This window comes from Sinocyclocheilus grahami, unplaced genomic scaffold (genome assembly GCF_001515645.1).
Source record: "Sinocyclocheilus grahami isolate Dianchi unplaced genomic scaffold, SAMN03320097.WGS_v1.1 scaffold654.1, whole genome shotgun sequence".
NCBI classification, from domain to species: Eukaryota; Metazoa; Chordata; class Actinopteri; order Cypriniformes; family Cyprinidae; genus Sinocyclocheilus; species Sinocyclocheilus grahami.
This window is the reverse complement of record NW_015505833.1, coordinates 1,820,231-1,836,040: the sequence shown is the minus strand read 5'-3', so window position 1 is coordinate 1,836,040 and position 15,810 is coordinate 1,820,231. Positions and strand designations below refer to the sequence as shown.

General features: G+C 39.1%; 1 protein-coding gene across 1 annotated transcript in view; it reads left to right on the top strand.

The window, feature by feature from the left end:
- The first annotated feature begins 363 nt into the window (after nt 1-363).
- Nucleotides 364-15,810, top strand: part of cdkal1 (CDK5 regulatory subunit associated protein 1-like 1) — a 237,792-nt gene continuing 222,345 nt past the window's right edge. Inside the window, exons 1-2 of the mRNA XM_016242314.1 lie at nt 364-543; nt 3,953-4,065. Coding sequence (XP_016097800.1) covers nt 380-543; nt 3,953-4,065 — 277 coding nt within the window. The 5' untranslated portion in view covers nt 364-379. The remainder of the gene's footprint in view (nt 544-3,952; nt 4,066-15,810) is intronic.

Below are 15,810 nucleotides of genomic sequence, written 5' to 3'. Positions count from 1 at the left end.
AGTGTGTGTGAGTGAGTGAGTGAGTGTGTGTGTGTGTGAGTGAGTAGTGTAGCGTTGTCTAGTCGTGTCGTCACGGAATCAGAACTGTTACAGAGAAACCATCACGTGGGTAGTTAATTGATCTGTTTACATGAACATCAGAGACATATTAGAGCAGTGCTTTTAAACCACAATAATATGTCATTTGATTGGATTGAGCTGTTTTTGCACTAGAGCAGGCATGGCTGTGAGGAATACATACTCAGTTTGACTTTTATTAAAAGCACTATCACCTTGTGCTCCCCAGTAACCCGTGCTGTAGCATATAACCCTGTCTGTTTAAACTGATGTATGATTAGAGAAGTGCTGTGTGATGAGGATCTGCTCTGTTTCTCAGGCCATGCCGTCTGCTTGTGACTCTCTGCTGGATGATATTGAGGATATGGTGACCTCGCATGACCCCACTCCTCACGAGCGGCAGTTTGCCCGGAGGAGCATCGTGCCCCGTCCCCGTCCCCGCAGACAGCAGCTGCAGCCCGCCGGAGAAGAGCTGCAGACAGACAGGTCAGACACGGCTCTTCTCTCAGACTAAGCCAGTATGAAGGATTGCTCGTGATGGATCTGCCCAGCTGTTTCACAAACCCTTAGCATTCAGCAGCTCTGTTCAATTCATGTGGATGTGCGCTTTCACAGTCTGCCTTAAAAATGCCCTAAAAAGCCCGTTGGACAGAAAACTAGTGTCACAGATAGTGTTGTCACGATACTGGAAAATGATAAACTCTGAAGCGCTCAGTCAGTGTTCGGCGAGTAAAAGTATATCTGTGCTAAACTTATACTTAGCCTCCAACTCTCACACTGGCGAGTAAAATCTGAGAATGGATTAGCCATTGGCTAATGTTAGACATCATTTAGTCACCCAGAGTGAAGATTTAGTCGCATATGCGTATTTACTCGCAATGTAGAGGGTTGTAATAGTTAATAATGAAATGTGAATATTGGATAGTGATTACCTCATTCCTGAGGTAAATGCAACGTTAAGTGACGCATTGTTCACAAGCTGTTATTGGTGTCTCTCTGTGGTTAAAACGCTGATTGAACGATTACGTGATACATTTCGGTAAGTTGTATGGTGAGGAACTTTTAATTAAAATGAGCATGAACTACACTGGGACTCTTATTTTGAAATGTCTATGCTTTACTACTTCTAGCTGCTCATGTCAGCATACCTCCTTATGTTCATTCATCTTTGTTTTGTCCTATAACTTGTATTAAAGTGGAAGAGAGTCACGCTCTGTGCTGCTACTTGAAGGCAACAACGATCATTGTTTGAGTTTGGTGAAGGAATTAACAGAAATTGAAAGAGGAGACTTCGTTTCTTATCAGAAGTTCTTGAAGGAACACTCCCCTAGAGTTAAACAGTAGAGTTTTACTGTTTTCGAGTCCATTCAGCCGATCTCCGGGTCTGGCGGTAGCACTTTTAGCTTAGCTTAGCATAGATCATTGAATCTGATTAGACCGTTAGCATCTCGCTCAAAAATGACCAAAGAGTTTCTATGTTTTTCCTATTTAAAACTTGACTCTTCTGTAGTTACATCGTGTACTAAGACCGACGGAAAATGAACAGTTGTGATTTTCTAGGCCGATATGGCTAGGAACTATACTCACAAGGAACTTTGCTGCCGTACCGTGGGTGCAGCAGGCGCAATATTACAGATATTACATTACAGATATTATATTAGCACCATATATATATATATATATATATAGAAGATCCAGATCAAGTCCAGATAAAAGTCTCTTGATGTTGTCAAGTGTAAATGCGCCATGTCCTGATTGACTGATGATCCGATCTGCCTGATTGGATCATGGTGATCGCATGTTAATGCCAAGTGTAAACACAGCCTTTGATTGGGTACTTATAAGGAGGAACATGCTTGGAAACCACTTGCTTAATTCACTGTGGTACTGTGCTGTGCCCTAAAGACTGGTTGGAGACAACAAACTCAGGGCGCTAGTAGTTCAGGTGTGGAAGTCATTAAGTGAAGCTCATTGGCAGCAGTTTGGGCCAGGAACATTGTTTTGAATCGAATTGTAGCAGATATTGGCAGGCATAGTGAAGACCTCAGCAGAGAGATAATGTAAGAAACATTTTGGAGGTTCAAAATAAGTCTAACAATGCGGTTTTGTAAGCTCGGAGATGGAGGATATAGAGCCTAGACAGAGTTGAAGACATTTTTAATGTTAAAGAATATGAGGCTGTGAGGGATAGAAACACCGTCTGTTGACAATGTTTTCAGACTTTCTTAAAAAAAATCCATCAAAAAAACAAACTCTAATTATAAAATTACAAAATGCATAAAATAGAGCTCTCCTATTATAATCAGTAAAACATTCTACACTGCAAGTTTACAGTTTCAGTTCAGTTTATTATTAGATATATATATATATATATATATATATATATATATATATATATATATATATATATATATTATTACAGATAAGATATTACAAAGACACATTCATATAAGCCCCCAAATCAATATTGAGGATTTTCTTCCAATAGTTCGTGCATCATGAAGAGCGAGTGATCTGCCTGCTGCAGTATTTTTCTCTGTGCGTCCGTCTTCAGCGTCTCTGGCCTGTGTTAACAGCCGTTTACAGACTTCATATTTTCACATAAATTACATTTTGGAAAATGATTGCATTGCAACGCAGTTTGTGCAAGTCCAGAACAGAGACGAGCTGCAATAAGACAAAAAACGTCCGGTTGCCGATCGCGTGAGTTCCAGGGGAAGCTCCTTAAGTTCGGCCGTCATACACACATGTGACTGACCGCTCGCTCGCACCAACAACAGCAGGAGACTCGTGTTACTCTCTACACTCACTCAACCTGACATTTTCAAATCGCGGTATACTGAAACCGGTAATCGGCCCATGCCTACTTAAGACTAAAATTTTACTCTGAGTGGCTTTATGCATACGGCCCCAGAAGATAATAATTACTGTTCAGTAGGAGTTTGAGTGTGATTGGTTAATTCCAAACAGAGTACCATGTTGTGTTATAAAAGTGTGCACCTTTATGCAAGTCAGTTTCAGGTTTTATTTTTTACTTTAAAAAGTTTGTTTATTTCTTACATGAATTTTGTTGGTTTAATATGAATTTAAAGGTAGAAAAAGATCGGACATGATTTAATTAGATTTTTTTACATCGCAAAAAGCTTTAGCAGGAGTGTGCAGATGTTTTATACCCACTGTGTGTCATCAGCCATTAAAGTTCAATTCCAGTAGTAAGAGGACACATGAAAGTACCAGATTGTGTAGCGCCTGTGATGTGTTTTTGAGAATGTGCTGTTTAACTGGATCACAGCGCATCGCGTTCTCACAAAGATGCAGATTCTGTCTTCTGTGTTCTCGCGTCCTGGAGTTCGTTCTTTTAAGTTAGCCTGGCAAGATAACAAAAACACAAGTACATTCTTTCTTAGACTTGAGAAACGGCCTTTGTCCTTCCTCTGCATCCCTGCTGGTTCTGACCCACAATGCCACAGTTCTGCTCTTAAACTCTGGTCATGTGTCCCTGACTCTACATTAAACGAGACCTTACCTTTAAGAGGTCATATTTACATCATATTTATTACATTTTTAAAATCACATTTAAAGGCTGTATGAACCCAAATAAACATGTTATGACCGAGACAAACATAAGGTCAACATCTCAGTGAAACATGTTTTTGTGTCCGGTACAGTTCACTCATTGAATATTGCCATCTAGAGGATAAAGCTTGGAAGTAAATGTTTGACACCCTGGGGAATGTCAGATCTCTAACAACGTAATCAGACCAGACAAATGATCTTAAACAGTGTAGATTCAGACTTTCCTCCATTGTTTTCATGCTTTGTCTTTTTTTTAGATCCATGTGTGTCAGAATATCACAATCCTCTTTATAGATGGATCTTTCTGTCTTGTTTTCAGCGTGATTCCCGGCACACAGAAGATCTGGGTGAGGACCTGGGGCTGCTCTCACAACAGCTCTGATGGAGAATACATGGCTGGACAGCTGGCTGCCAGCGGATATAAGATCACAGGTACACGCGAAAACCGATCAGGCGCTTTTCCATTCAAGATCTCAGACATCGGCAGTGCAGTTTTTAGCATCATGTTCACACTGGACTGAATTGTGTGTTTGTCAGCAACACCATTGTTATAATATTGATTGTGAGGTTAGTTTGAACCGCTGCTAGATGGGTGTCAGAACAAACTACTCTGATTAATTCAATGTGTTATTGACGTTTTAGTTTTAATTACTGGACTATAAAAGTTTTAATTACTGCCTCTTGTGCTTATAGTTACAGTTAACTATATTTGTAAAACTAATCGCATACAATCGTCTACCTAATGTAAGCTAACGTAAGGGTTTGACCAATGTGACGCTGCAGCTCAAGACTGGAGTCCTCCAGCAATTTAAGAGAAGACACTCTTATGAGAATGTGTTGGAGTGCAAACAAAGTTGAACCAGTAGACTATGTGAAAGTTTTACAAAACTACAAACAAAAGATGCTGTCATGTGTGAATATACTCAAAGAGAATTTCTGTTCTGTTCTTTGCTTAGAGGTAAAAAGAGTTATGTCCAGCCATGTCAGGTCACGGTTGTTCATAAAGCACTTTGTACAATAGTTTGCTTTAAAGCAAGCAGCTTCATGGTATTTTTTTTAAAGATCTATTTTTGGCATTTTTGCAATCGGACCGTATGATGAAGGGAAGCGAAGTGGGAGAGAGAGGGGGATAGGATCGGGAAAGGCCAGCGAGCCAGGTCTCGGGCTATCGGTGCCGACAGCTTTATGGTATTAAACATGAAAACCAGCGTAGCTTTCAATTAGACTAGAATTTTATTTTCTGCAATAAAGCAGCTCTTCAGTGTGGAGCTAGCTAATACCAAATCTTTTTATTAGTGAATGCAAACAAAAGCAAAACAAAACGCATTACATTAAAGTAGAGATTCCAATTTCACTGACGAGAATAATTCCGATTAAAGCCACAGCAGGACTGTTTTGTGTCTCTGAGCAACACAGTGGTGTTTCGTTACTGAATGAATCCACGTTTTTGAGCGAATCGAGTGAGTCAATGATTCAGTGGCCATTCATAAGGACAGTCACTTGCCTCGTTTCTGAATGAATTAATAAATGACTCACTCATTAAACCAGACATTTGCTGCCACCTACTGGTGGTTTAGTCATATTTAAAAGTATCATTGCATTTTTTCAACATTTATTTGTATGTTTAAAAAATATGTAAAACATTGATCTTATAAAAGTATTTATGCATTTGAAATTTTGCAGTGTAAATGCATTTATGGCACCTCAGATGCAGCTTCTGTTTCCTCAGCAGTGGAAAGATAGTTTGTTAATAATTTCTTTTGAATGGTAACAACTGTTTCAATTAATTCAGTTAGAATAATAAGACACTAAATTAAGAATTTGATGTGAAAGATTGAATATGTTTAGGGTAGGGCTGGACGATATGGCCAAAATTTATATCACAATTTATTCCTTAATTTCAGTCGATACGATATAATTCCGATATCGATATGAACACTATTCAAAAAAGCCTTGTAAAAACTGCCAAGAACGCCCACAGCAGATGTCTGTGCATACAAACTTATGAAAAATTAATTTGGTAAGTCTGACACCTCCTATAAAACCATATAATATTTTAGAAAAAAAACCCAGCACAAATTAATGTTCACCTTTTATTTATATTTAGCCTTCATACAAACAAGAAATGTGAAATCACTGTCAAATAATCGTCTCAGACTCACCTAATTAATATTAATGTCTTTAACTTCAGACTATAGCCTAACATACACTACCAGTCAGAAGTGTTTGAACAGGAAGATTTTTAATGTTTTTAAAGAATTCGCTTCTGTTCATCAAGCCTGCATTTATTTGATCCAAATACAGCAAAAACTGAAAAAGAAATATTTTTACTATTTAAAATAACTGTTTTCTATTTGGAAATATTTTAAAATGTAATTTATTCCTGTGATTTCAAAGCTATATTTTTAGCATCATTACTCCAGTCACATGATCCTTCAGAAATCAATCTAATATTCTGATTTGCTGCTCAGAAATCATTTATTATGTTGAAAACAGCCGAGTAGAATTTTTCAGGTTTCTTTGATGAATAGAAAGTTCAGAAGAACAGCATTTATCTGAAATAGAAATCTTTTGTAACATTTATAAATGTCTTTATCATCACTTTTGATCGATTTAAAGCATCCTTGCTAAATAAAAGTATTAATTTCTATAATTTCCACAAAAAAAAGAACTTTTGAATGGTAGAGTGTATAATGTTACAAAAGCTTTTTATTTCAGATAAATGCTGATCTTTGGATCTTTCTATTCATCAAAGAATCCTGAAAAAATGTACTCAACTGTTTTAAATATTGATAATCAGTATATTATAGTGATTTCTGAAGATCATGTGACACTGAAGACTGGAGGAATGATGCTGAAAATACAGCTGCGCATCACAGAAATACAGCACAGCTTAACACAGATTCACATAGAAAGCTATTTTAAATAGTAAAAATGTTTCAAAATGTTAGTTTTTGCTGTTCTCTGGATCAAATAAATGCAGGCTTGGTGAGCAGAAGAGACTTCTTAAAAAAAAAAAATTTTTAAATCTTACTGTTCAAAAACTTTTGACTGGTAGCGTAGGCTGCTTATTCTTATAGATTGAAAGAGTATGAAAAGTGCTCTGAGTTGCTGCAGAAAACAAAAAAAATTAGCAACAACATAAACATGTTGCTGGAGACGGGCTTATTATTGAAAATGCAAACTGCTTGTCTGCCAGCAGGAGGCGCTGTGAGAGCGGCGGAACTAGCGGTTTCTGCAGTAACGGCTGTAAACACAGCAGCTCCGCTCATGAGCGCTGCTTTATCAGATCAAATGAAAATGCCATTCTCAAAAAGTCCTTTCCTGTCAGATTAATTCTTATAAAACACCCGCGAGACGCGTTTTGATTTTGAAACGTGCAGTGCTCATGTTTATTCAACGAAGTCAAACGCCACAAATACATCAATGTATGGGAAACACTGGTAATGTATATTCGGAAATGTGTTTAAAATCATATCACCCTTATTGAAAAAAATTATATCGCGATACATATTGATATTTAATTATTGTCCAGCCCTAGGTTAGGGGAAAAATGACCATTTATAAACATAGTGAGAAATGACATCTGTTTTGTTGCATACAGCAACTCATTTTAAGTCAACTATTTCTTCCTCTTTCCAGTCACTGAGCACTTTATTTTGAGAGTTGTTTAAGTGAGAGAAAATCTGTAACTTAGTGCAGATTGGGGGAATTGTAATGTTTAATAATTTCTTTTATTATGTAAATAATTTTTGCATTGAAATTTGCATAGATTTTTGTTTGTATATGCTGTCAATTATAGTTTTTAGAAAGAAAATTGGTATCGGCAGGTCACACTAACAAAAAAAATCGAAAATCATAATCGGCCAAGAAAATTGCAATCGGTGCATCTCTACATTAAAGTGCTAGTTTGGTTTGCTTGATGCAGTTCAGGACTGTTTTGATTACCATAACCGATAAGGGAGATCATTTTGCGAATTAAAAAAACAAATCTTTATCCCAGTAGTTCTCAAAGTGTGACACACACAGCAGGAGGGCGTTAGAGATCAGCAGAAAAAGAGAAGAATCACAGAAAACAGCCGTGACAACAGCATTTGAATGAGTGAATAGCGGTTGGATCCCTGTCTTTCATAAAGCAGCACCAAACGCAGATTCCTCTGAATCGTTCTTCTTCAGACTGTTGACTCGCACCGCTTCAGTGGACGGCATCACAAGCTTCTGTTCTGCTTCTGTCGCCGCTCCCTTTTAAAAGCAACACAAACACACGTCTGCACCAGATTCAGCACGTTGTTGCATCGTGTCATGCCCAGCTAAAGGCTGCATACACTGGACGCGACAAAGCGACCGATGCAAATCCATTTGTCCTTCGTGTCAGATGTAGAGAGAGATGTAGAGAGACGCGATGAACGGGAAGCAATAGCAGGTGTTTTTCATTGCAGTTAAAAAAAAAAAAAATCATTGTTTTCATAATTTTTTTTGTGAAATTATTTGGAAGTCTGAGGTGAGGTGGAAGGATTTAAAGGAGGCATGGCCAAGAAAGTTATAGAACCACTGGTTCATCCAAAAACAAAACGTTTTATCACTTGCCTTTATTTAGTTCCATATGACTTCCACATGAGATGTTAGGCAGAATGATCTGTCAGTCAGTTTCATTCACAATCAGTTAAATGGTGAATGAGAATGACTGTCATCTCATTTTGTGAAGCCAAATATATTATTATTTGTATTGTAAAAAAAGGATATTATAATAATATAGTTGTAGTAGTAATGTAAGGGTGTACTCACACTAGGCGTTTTGACCCCCAAAGCCCGGTTCGTTTAACCGTCCCTGGCCGGCTGGAAGAGGTGGGCTCGGGTGCGGGACGCATGTAGTGATCTGGTGATCAGAATCAGGTGTGTTAAATAAGGGAGACACACAAACTGTGCAGAGCAGTGGGACTGAAAACCACTGCCGTAAACCATAGTGTGTAGGTGCGACTCATGATGGTGGGCAATAATGTTTCGAGCATCACTCGAACCCAATGGATAGTTCACCCAATGTGACTTTCTTCTTTCAGACGAATACAATCAGAATTATATTAAATGTCCTGCCTCTTCCAAGGCAATTGAAGGGATACAGATACCTTTGCAAGACACACTCACACACTCTCTCTCTCTCTCTCTCTCTCACACACACACACACACACACACACACACACTCTCTCTCTCACACACACACACACACACACGCACTCACACATAGACACTTTCTCACACATAGACACTTTCTCACTCACAGACACGCACACTCACACACTCACACACACACACACGCACTCACACATAGACACTTTCTCCCACATAGACACTTTCTCCCACATAGACACTTTCTCCCACATAGACACTTTCTCCCACATAGACACTTTCTCCCACATAGACACTTTCTCCCACATAGACACTTTCTCCCACATAGACACTTTCTCACTCACAGACACTTTCTCACTCACAGACACTCTCTCACTCACAGACGCAGACTCACTCACAGACACGCAGACTCACACACTCACACTCACACACTCACACACACTCACACACTCACACTCTCTCTCTCTCTCTCTCTCTCTCTCTCTCACACACACACACACTTTCTCTCTCTCTCACACACACACACACAGACACAGACACAGACTCACTCACTCACTCACTCACTCACTCTTATTTTAAAGAATGTATGTCCTCCTCTTTTAAGAGTGACTCATAGGTTTTTCCTAACCATAACCCTAACCCATCTGTAGGTGTCACTATTGACCAGTGAAACGAGCTGCAATCCCTGAAGCTCCTCCTGTGTGACTGTGATTGTCAGGCTCTGTCTTAAAAAACAGCAGTGTTGGAAGTTTGACCTCAATCATTAACATAGCCTTTAAACGTTTTAAGTGTTCCTTGTTCTATGGGGCAGTATTTTTGCAATATTTTTCCACACAAACTTACCATTGGTTCCCACTGTCCTGCAGAGTTTAGCTCTAACCCTAATCAAGCACAAGCACACCTGAACCAGCTCATCGAGGTCTTCAGGATTACTAGAGAGTTACAGTCAGTGAGTTTGATCAGGGTTAGAGCTCAACTCTGCAGGGACATGGAGCTCGAGCACCAGAAGCTCTGGTCTGTACCTTTATCAACATAAATAAAAGTGAATCAGTCACATTCACATGACCTAGTGAAGTCTGGAAACAAGTGTTTAAAGGTGTAATCAGTGTAAAAGTGTTATGACTGACATTAATCAACAAAACATGCATACCTCCACTGCTATAAAATATTATATTAAAGTGTTATTTGGACTATTGAAAATATAAAAAATAAAGTATGACTGAATGCTACTTCAAGTGTCTTCTGTTCAGTCTCCATGACCAACATGAACTGCATTTGCTGAACCATACACAGATTCGACTGAATATGAGAACTATAACAATCACTCCTTCTCCTCAACTTACACTCCGGCTTATTCTGCAGTGAATCCAAAGCCTTCCTGTTGACAGAAACATGTGTTCATAAGACTTTGCTTTTTAACCAACAAATTACAGATTGTTTGAGCAAAAGAAAAGATTTAACTGACTAGACTGGACTCGCATGAGAGGCTTTACACTTAAATGTTCAATTAAGTTGAATACCATCATGAAGAAGCATGAAAACACTTTTACTAATCACTTTCTATTAATTCACTTAATATCGATTCACTTTAACAAAATGAGTCATTTTAACAGTTTAAGTTTATTGTCATTGTACAAGAAGTGCAACAAAAATTCTGCTGTGCAGTACCTGAATACTTTCATACACACACCCATACTCCTAAAATAAATGATTAAAAATAAATGATTAAAACATCACAGTGTATCAGTAATTGAAAGGAAATGCTCCTGTGGCAGCAGAGAGAAAGTGCTTGTTGAGTTTGGTTATTGCTCTGGGATAGAAACCGTCTCTCAGTCTTCAGTGCTCTGTAGCGTTTTCCCGAAGGCAACAGAGCTAACAGGTGGTGACGAGGATGTGTTTTATCCTGACTGCTGATATTGGCTCTGCGAAGGCACAGTGCTGAAGATGTCCTCCAGGGTAGGCAGTGGGACTCGCTGGTGCCAAAAGGTGCTGTAGGCTTCGGTAGTATGTAGCTAAGCATAGAGACAAAACATAACAATTAATGAGACTACAGTGTTATTGCTCTAAACTCTGTTACGTCAGTCGAGTGTTTGAAAGAACCGAAACTAACCTTATGCTAAACTACGCGATTGTTTTAATTGAGTAACGTTAGCTAGCTAGCAGTTACAACGTTAAATAATTTCCAGTAATTTCCATTTGTGCTAAAATTTTTTTCAGTGAAAATCAGTGCTTTGTGAATCTCTAAACTATTGAAAACATTTTCGTCCTCGCTGCTCTATCAGGCAGTGACTTTGCAGGCAGCGTTTTTGCACGAAGGCACCTCATGAAGCTGATTTCGGACAGGCTTCTGAGCACGTTAGCTCTCATGAGTCATGGATGCGAACAAGACAAATTAACCATATTTGCCTTTTGGATAATTAGCTGTAAATTCGAGGCACAGGTAGCTTTTGTTCATCACCACTCACCTCCACAGCAAGACAAACACAGGGGAAAGCGAGGGAGAGCTTCACTTCTGCGCTCTCTGCTGTCAGGGATGTGCTGATCGTTGCCTCTCTGCCTCACTGCCGGATGAGGCAAGGACTTTGCAGGCAGTGTTTTTGCACGAAGGCACCTCATGAAGCTGATTTCGGACAGGCTTCTGAGCCAGCGTAACGGTTTAATGATCTACAACAAAGTAGAACGAGTTTTGGTGATAACTAAAACATTTAATTACTATAATACTGATTTCTCGCTACAACTAACATCAAAAGTGCTAAAAGTTAGTCAGAAATATACATTTACTCACAAACTGACCACCAAACGCAACTTTCAGACGCCATCTTTATTTGTTAGCTCAACCATCACGGAATGGAACGCACAGGATTGTGGGATATCAAAGGCAGTGAAGGATACATCAATCAGGTGAAGGTAGCTCATGAGACCGGAAGTGACGCTAGCTTTGGATTGGGATGTGCTTTGATGCCCTCCTGCTTGGAATGCGTCCTCCGAAGCCAGCCTCCATCCCTCTCGGATTCAAGCGCACTGTACTTTTAGATTACAATTTACTCAATATTTCTAGATTTATGTACAATAACTATGAAACATGTAGAATATTAATAAGTTACTCTTCCCACGCAGGTCATTAACTTAGAAAATTTTAGTTTTCCTTGAATTTTAATATCACAAGTAAAACTTATGGTTAATGTAATATATTTTACAACACCACAAAGTTGTTTTTTTTCACTGCGTGCTGTTCCAATGGAAAAAAGATTAATAACATGCACATGTGATGTGTTGTATGTAAATTATTAAACTTATTTCACAGCTGCTTTTCTGTGATATGCATTTAAACTATAACATCATCTTCATGTTTTCGTGAAATTAACATTTTGACATATTTGTCTGCCTTTTCATTCATGAATTAGCTGATGCTGTCAGTGCTGTGAGTGGCTGAATGCGGTTTACGTTTCTCGTCTGCCAGCGGTGGCCAGTGAAAGTGTGCGTCTGCTGTGACGCTCTCAGATTCAGAGCAGATCGCTGTTTAGCTACCACGGTTTCTCAGAGTCCTCGACGCCGGGAGAAATGTTCAGCGCTATGACAGGCCTCGTGTGCTTCTTGCGACACCTGGAGAGCAGAGACTTGGAGGAAGAACAGGAGAAGAGGACTGGGGGAATTGGATGAAAAGCCTGGTAAACGGAGTTGCACGCTCACATCGGCTCCTGACCAGCGTGAGCTGCGCTGCACTGCTCTGGTGTTTGTGAACCGCTGTGCAGATGAGACTCACTTCCAGCAGAGAAGATGTGAGGAGTTTAACCGTTCATTCTGGACTGAGTACAGGAGGCTCAGGCTTGTTGATTTAGGGGCAGTTTGGGCGCAAAATAAAGTATTGACAAGCTTTTTAAATAGGGATGCACAATATTAGATTTAACTCACTTTGACTGAAAGCTGGTACCGATACATGCATATGTCTTTAAAACGTATTATTATTATATTGTTAAAACATTATTAAATGCATTTATGAGAGACGAGTGCACATTAAAAGCTTTAAAATGTATAAAATCACTCACTGCAGTTTTCTTCAGACAGATGCAGTTGCTACCTAGACATTTTATTTGTGGTTTAACTTTCGTCGATGATCTACAGCAATGCAGTCATCAGCACTTGAAGCATGGGCCTTCAGCCTCAGCTAAAGTTATTTTAGAGCTCCTTTGATTCAAGTTACTTTAATAATCCTTTTCAAAAAATTATATTACACATTAAAGGGTTAGTTCACCCAAAAATGAAAATTAGCCCATAAATTATCCGATATAGCATCCTAGGTGTATATGACTTTCTTCTTTCAGACAAATCCAGTCGGAGTCATATTAAAAAAACTTATTTGACCTTTCAAGCTGTTTAATGCCACTCAGCGGGTGTTGCATTGCTTCAGTCCAAAAGCAGTTAAATCAAAAGCGCCCATCCATTAAAAAAAGTGCTGCTTTGTTTATTCAGAAACACAAGTAGTTTATTGTTATTTGTGTATTTTACTCTTCATTCTTTTAGTATAACAAGTATGTCCACTGCCCCCCCTCGAGGCTGTTGATGCTGCCGCATTAGTGACTGCTGACGGTTTCACACATTATTCACATTGGCCCGATGATTACATTTTAAGCTATTGTCGGCCGATTCTGATGACGTGCTAATATTGTGCATCCCTATATTTATTGGCCTTTTGTGCACTTTGGATACAACAGATACAACGTTGTGCTTTGGAAGAGGGTTCAATTCAGTTCAGAACTACAAACACAAATAAAAAGAACTACAAACATGCCGGATGTCAGACCAACGGTTAAGTAAATCATCAATATCTAACCTCATGGAGTAGTGGAAATGAAATGTGGAGTGTGTATATGGATTTGAACTGTAACTGGATGATTGGTTTATAGTGACAATTTTAATGACATTTATGACGTGGTTTCATGTCCCAAAGCTCGCCTACTCTTCTGCTACACACTCAAACGTATATAGTATTTTTCTTGACAAAAAGAATACTTCCTTTTAGGGTGTAAACGGCACCTATATTAGTCTTCAGTGTGTCGCAGTGACATTCCCATCCGATGAGTCTGATTTCTCTTTCCATGGCCTGCTCTCCACCCTCAACCTCAGAACCTCAGACCCTGAAACTCGTCTCTGTGAAGAGGAGAGAAATCTGGACTGATATGAAATTGTAGACAGCGGTGTGGTTGTTGCTGTAGCAATCAGAGCTTGGCGGCAGTCAGTCGCTGTGAATGCAGCAGTTTGCCGTTCTGACCTTTCACCTCAGCATAATAACTCAGTTATATTAGAGCACTGCTTGCCAAACGTCTACAGCAGTGTTCCATGGAACCAGAAATGAGATTAGATGCTGAAGAGCTCTTGTGAAAGACCCATCAGAAGGCTTGTCATCCTCCATCCCTGTGTCTGACACCTCAGGATGTGTGCCTGATCAAAATGCTTGCTTATTTCTCTTGCTTTTATAAATGAGTCCCTTTGCTTTGAGAGTTTGGGAAGAAGTCAAGTGCATGTCACAACATTGCTGTTTCAGGCCAGCGCTAGATGTCTTTGTTCCACATCAGCGTCCTTGAACGTCCTTTTCTCACTCACAAACGCATACGATGAGAAAAAAAGCCCTTAACTCCCTTGACACGAGGACAAGTAATTAATGCTGCAGTGAAGGCCTTTATGAGTGAAGCGGAAACCAAAGACGAGCTTGTTTAGATCTGCAGTGGAAAAAGATGGTAGAGAATGAGGCTTTTCAAGGCAGCTTTTAAAAGCTACTCTATCTGCCATATATTTTTTCTTTTATTCACCAGCAACATAACCCACACAACAGCTTTTTTCACCATCAAGTTTAATGAATGCATTACCCTGAGCACCTGCTGAAGGAGAGCGGTGTGGATGGGTGACCTGAGAGGACAGGACTGGTCATGGATTAATTCTGCATGTCTGGACCCTCGGCCTCTTTGGTGCAGCCATGCCGGATAAATACAAATGAAAGAGCGAAATGCTTTTGAAAGCCTCCAGAGACTCATGGACGCAAGAGCAATTTACCTACATTGCACACTGTTTGGTTCGGCAAAGCAAAAGATCTAAGACGAAGCAAATGAGAAGTCACTGACCTTCTTTTGTTGTGAAAATGGTGAGTAATTGCATGGATATGACTAGTATGAGTAAATCTTGGCTGAAGGAAGGCCGTCCGCACATGGGTTGCTAGAATAAATGACACTTTGTACTTGGTGAATTACGGTTCTTGAAGTTATTGATCATTAAAAAAAAACTAGCAGTAATACAATTAAATACTACTACTAATAATATTAATAAAACATGCTAAGATTTACTGAAATGTCACTTTTTTCACTTATAGTAGTCAAAGTTGACGTTTGTTCACATCTTCAACAGCACAGTGTCTGAGACTCATGAATATTAATCATGTTGACTGATGAGCTGATTTGCTGAAATCAAAACATGTACGTAATCGTGAGAGCTAGCAAAGTGGCATTGCCATTATTTCTGAGTAGACCCTAGGGTGGGCGAAATGACTGATACTAAGTTCTTCTGCACAGTTTGTTGAACTCTATTTACCATCAAGCACATCCCACTCTTTACTTTCTCCTTTGTTTCTTTATCAATTTTTTCCATCACAAATATCATCATATCGCCCATCTAATACCCCGATCCTTCTGCTTGGACTTACAGGCTTCATTTTGAGTGGCTAAAATGAGAAATAATTCCAAATTATAAAAAAAAAAACTATCTAATGTTCCAGTTCTATGTAGTAAATCATACTCTCTCGCAATCTTTCATTGTGTGCTAAGCGACTTGGCGACTAAGTGATTTGGGCACCTACACACATACTAGAGTTTGCTGTGCGCTGCAAATCCATTGATATCAGTGATATCAATTATTACAAATGCAAGTGATTTATTCACATCAACCCTCTATGGACACCTTGGCAATTCAATCACCATTGGCTAGTACATTTTTTGGTTTACTCGCCAGACTGATATACTATATATATATATATATATATATATATATATATATATACACACACAC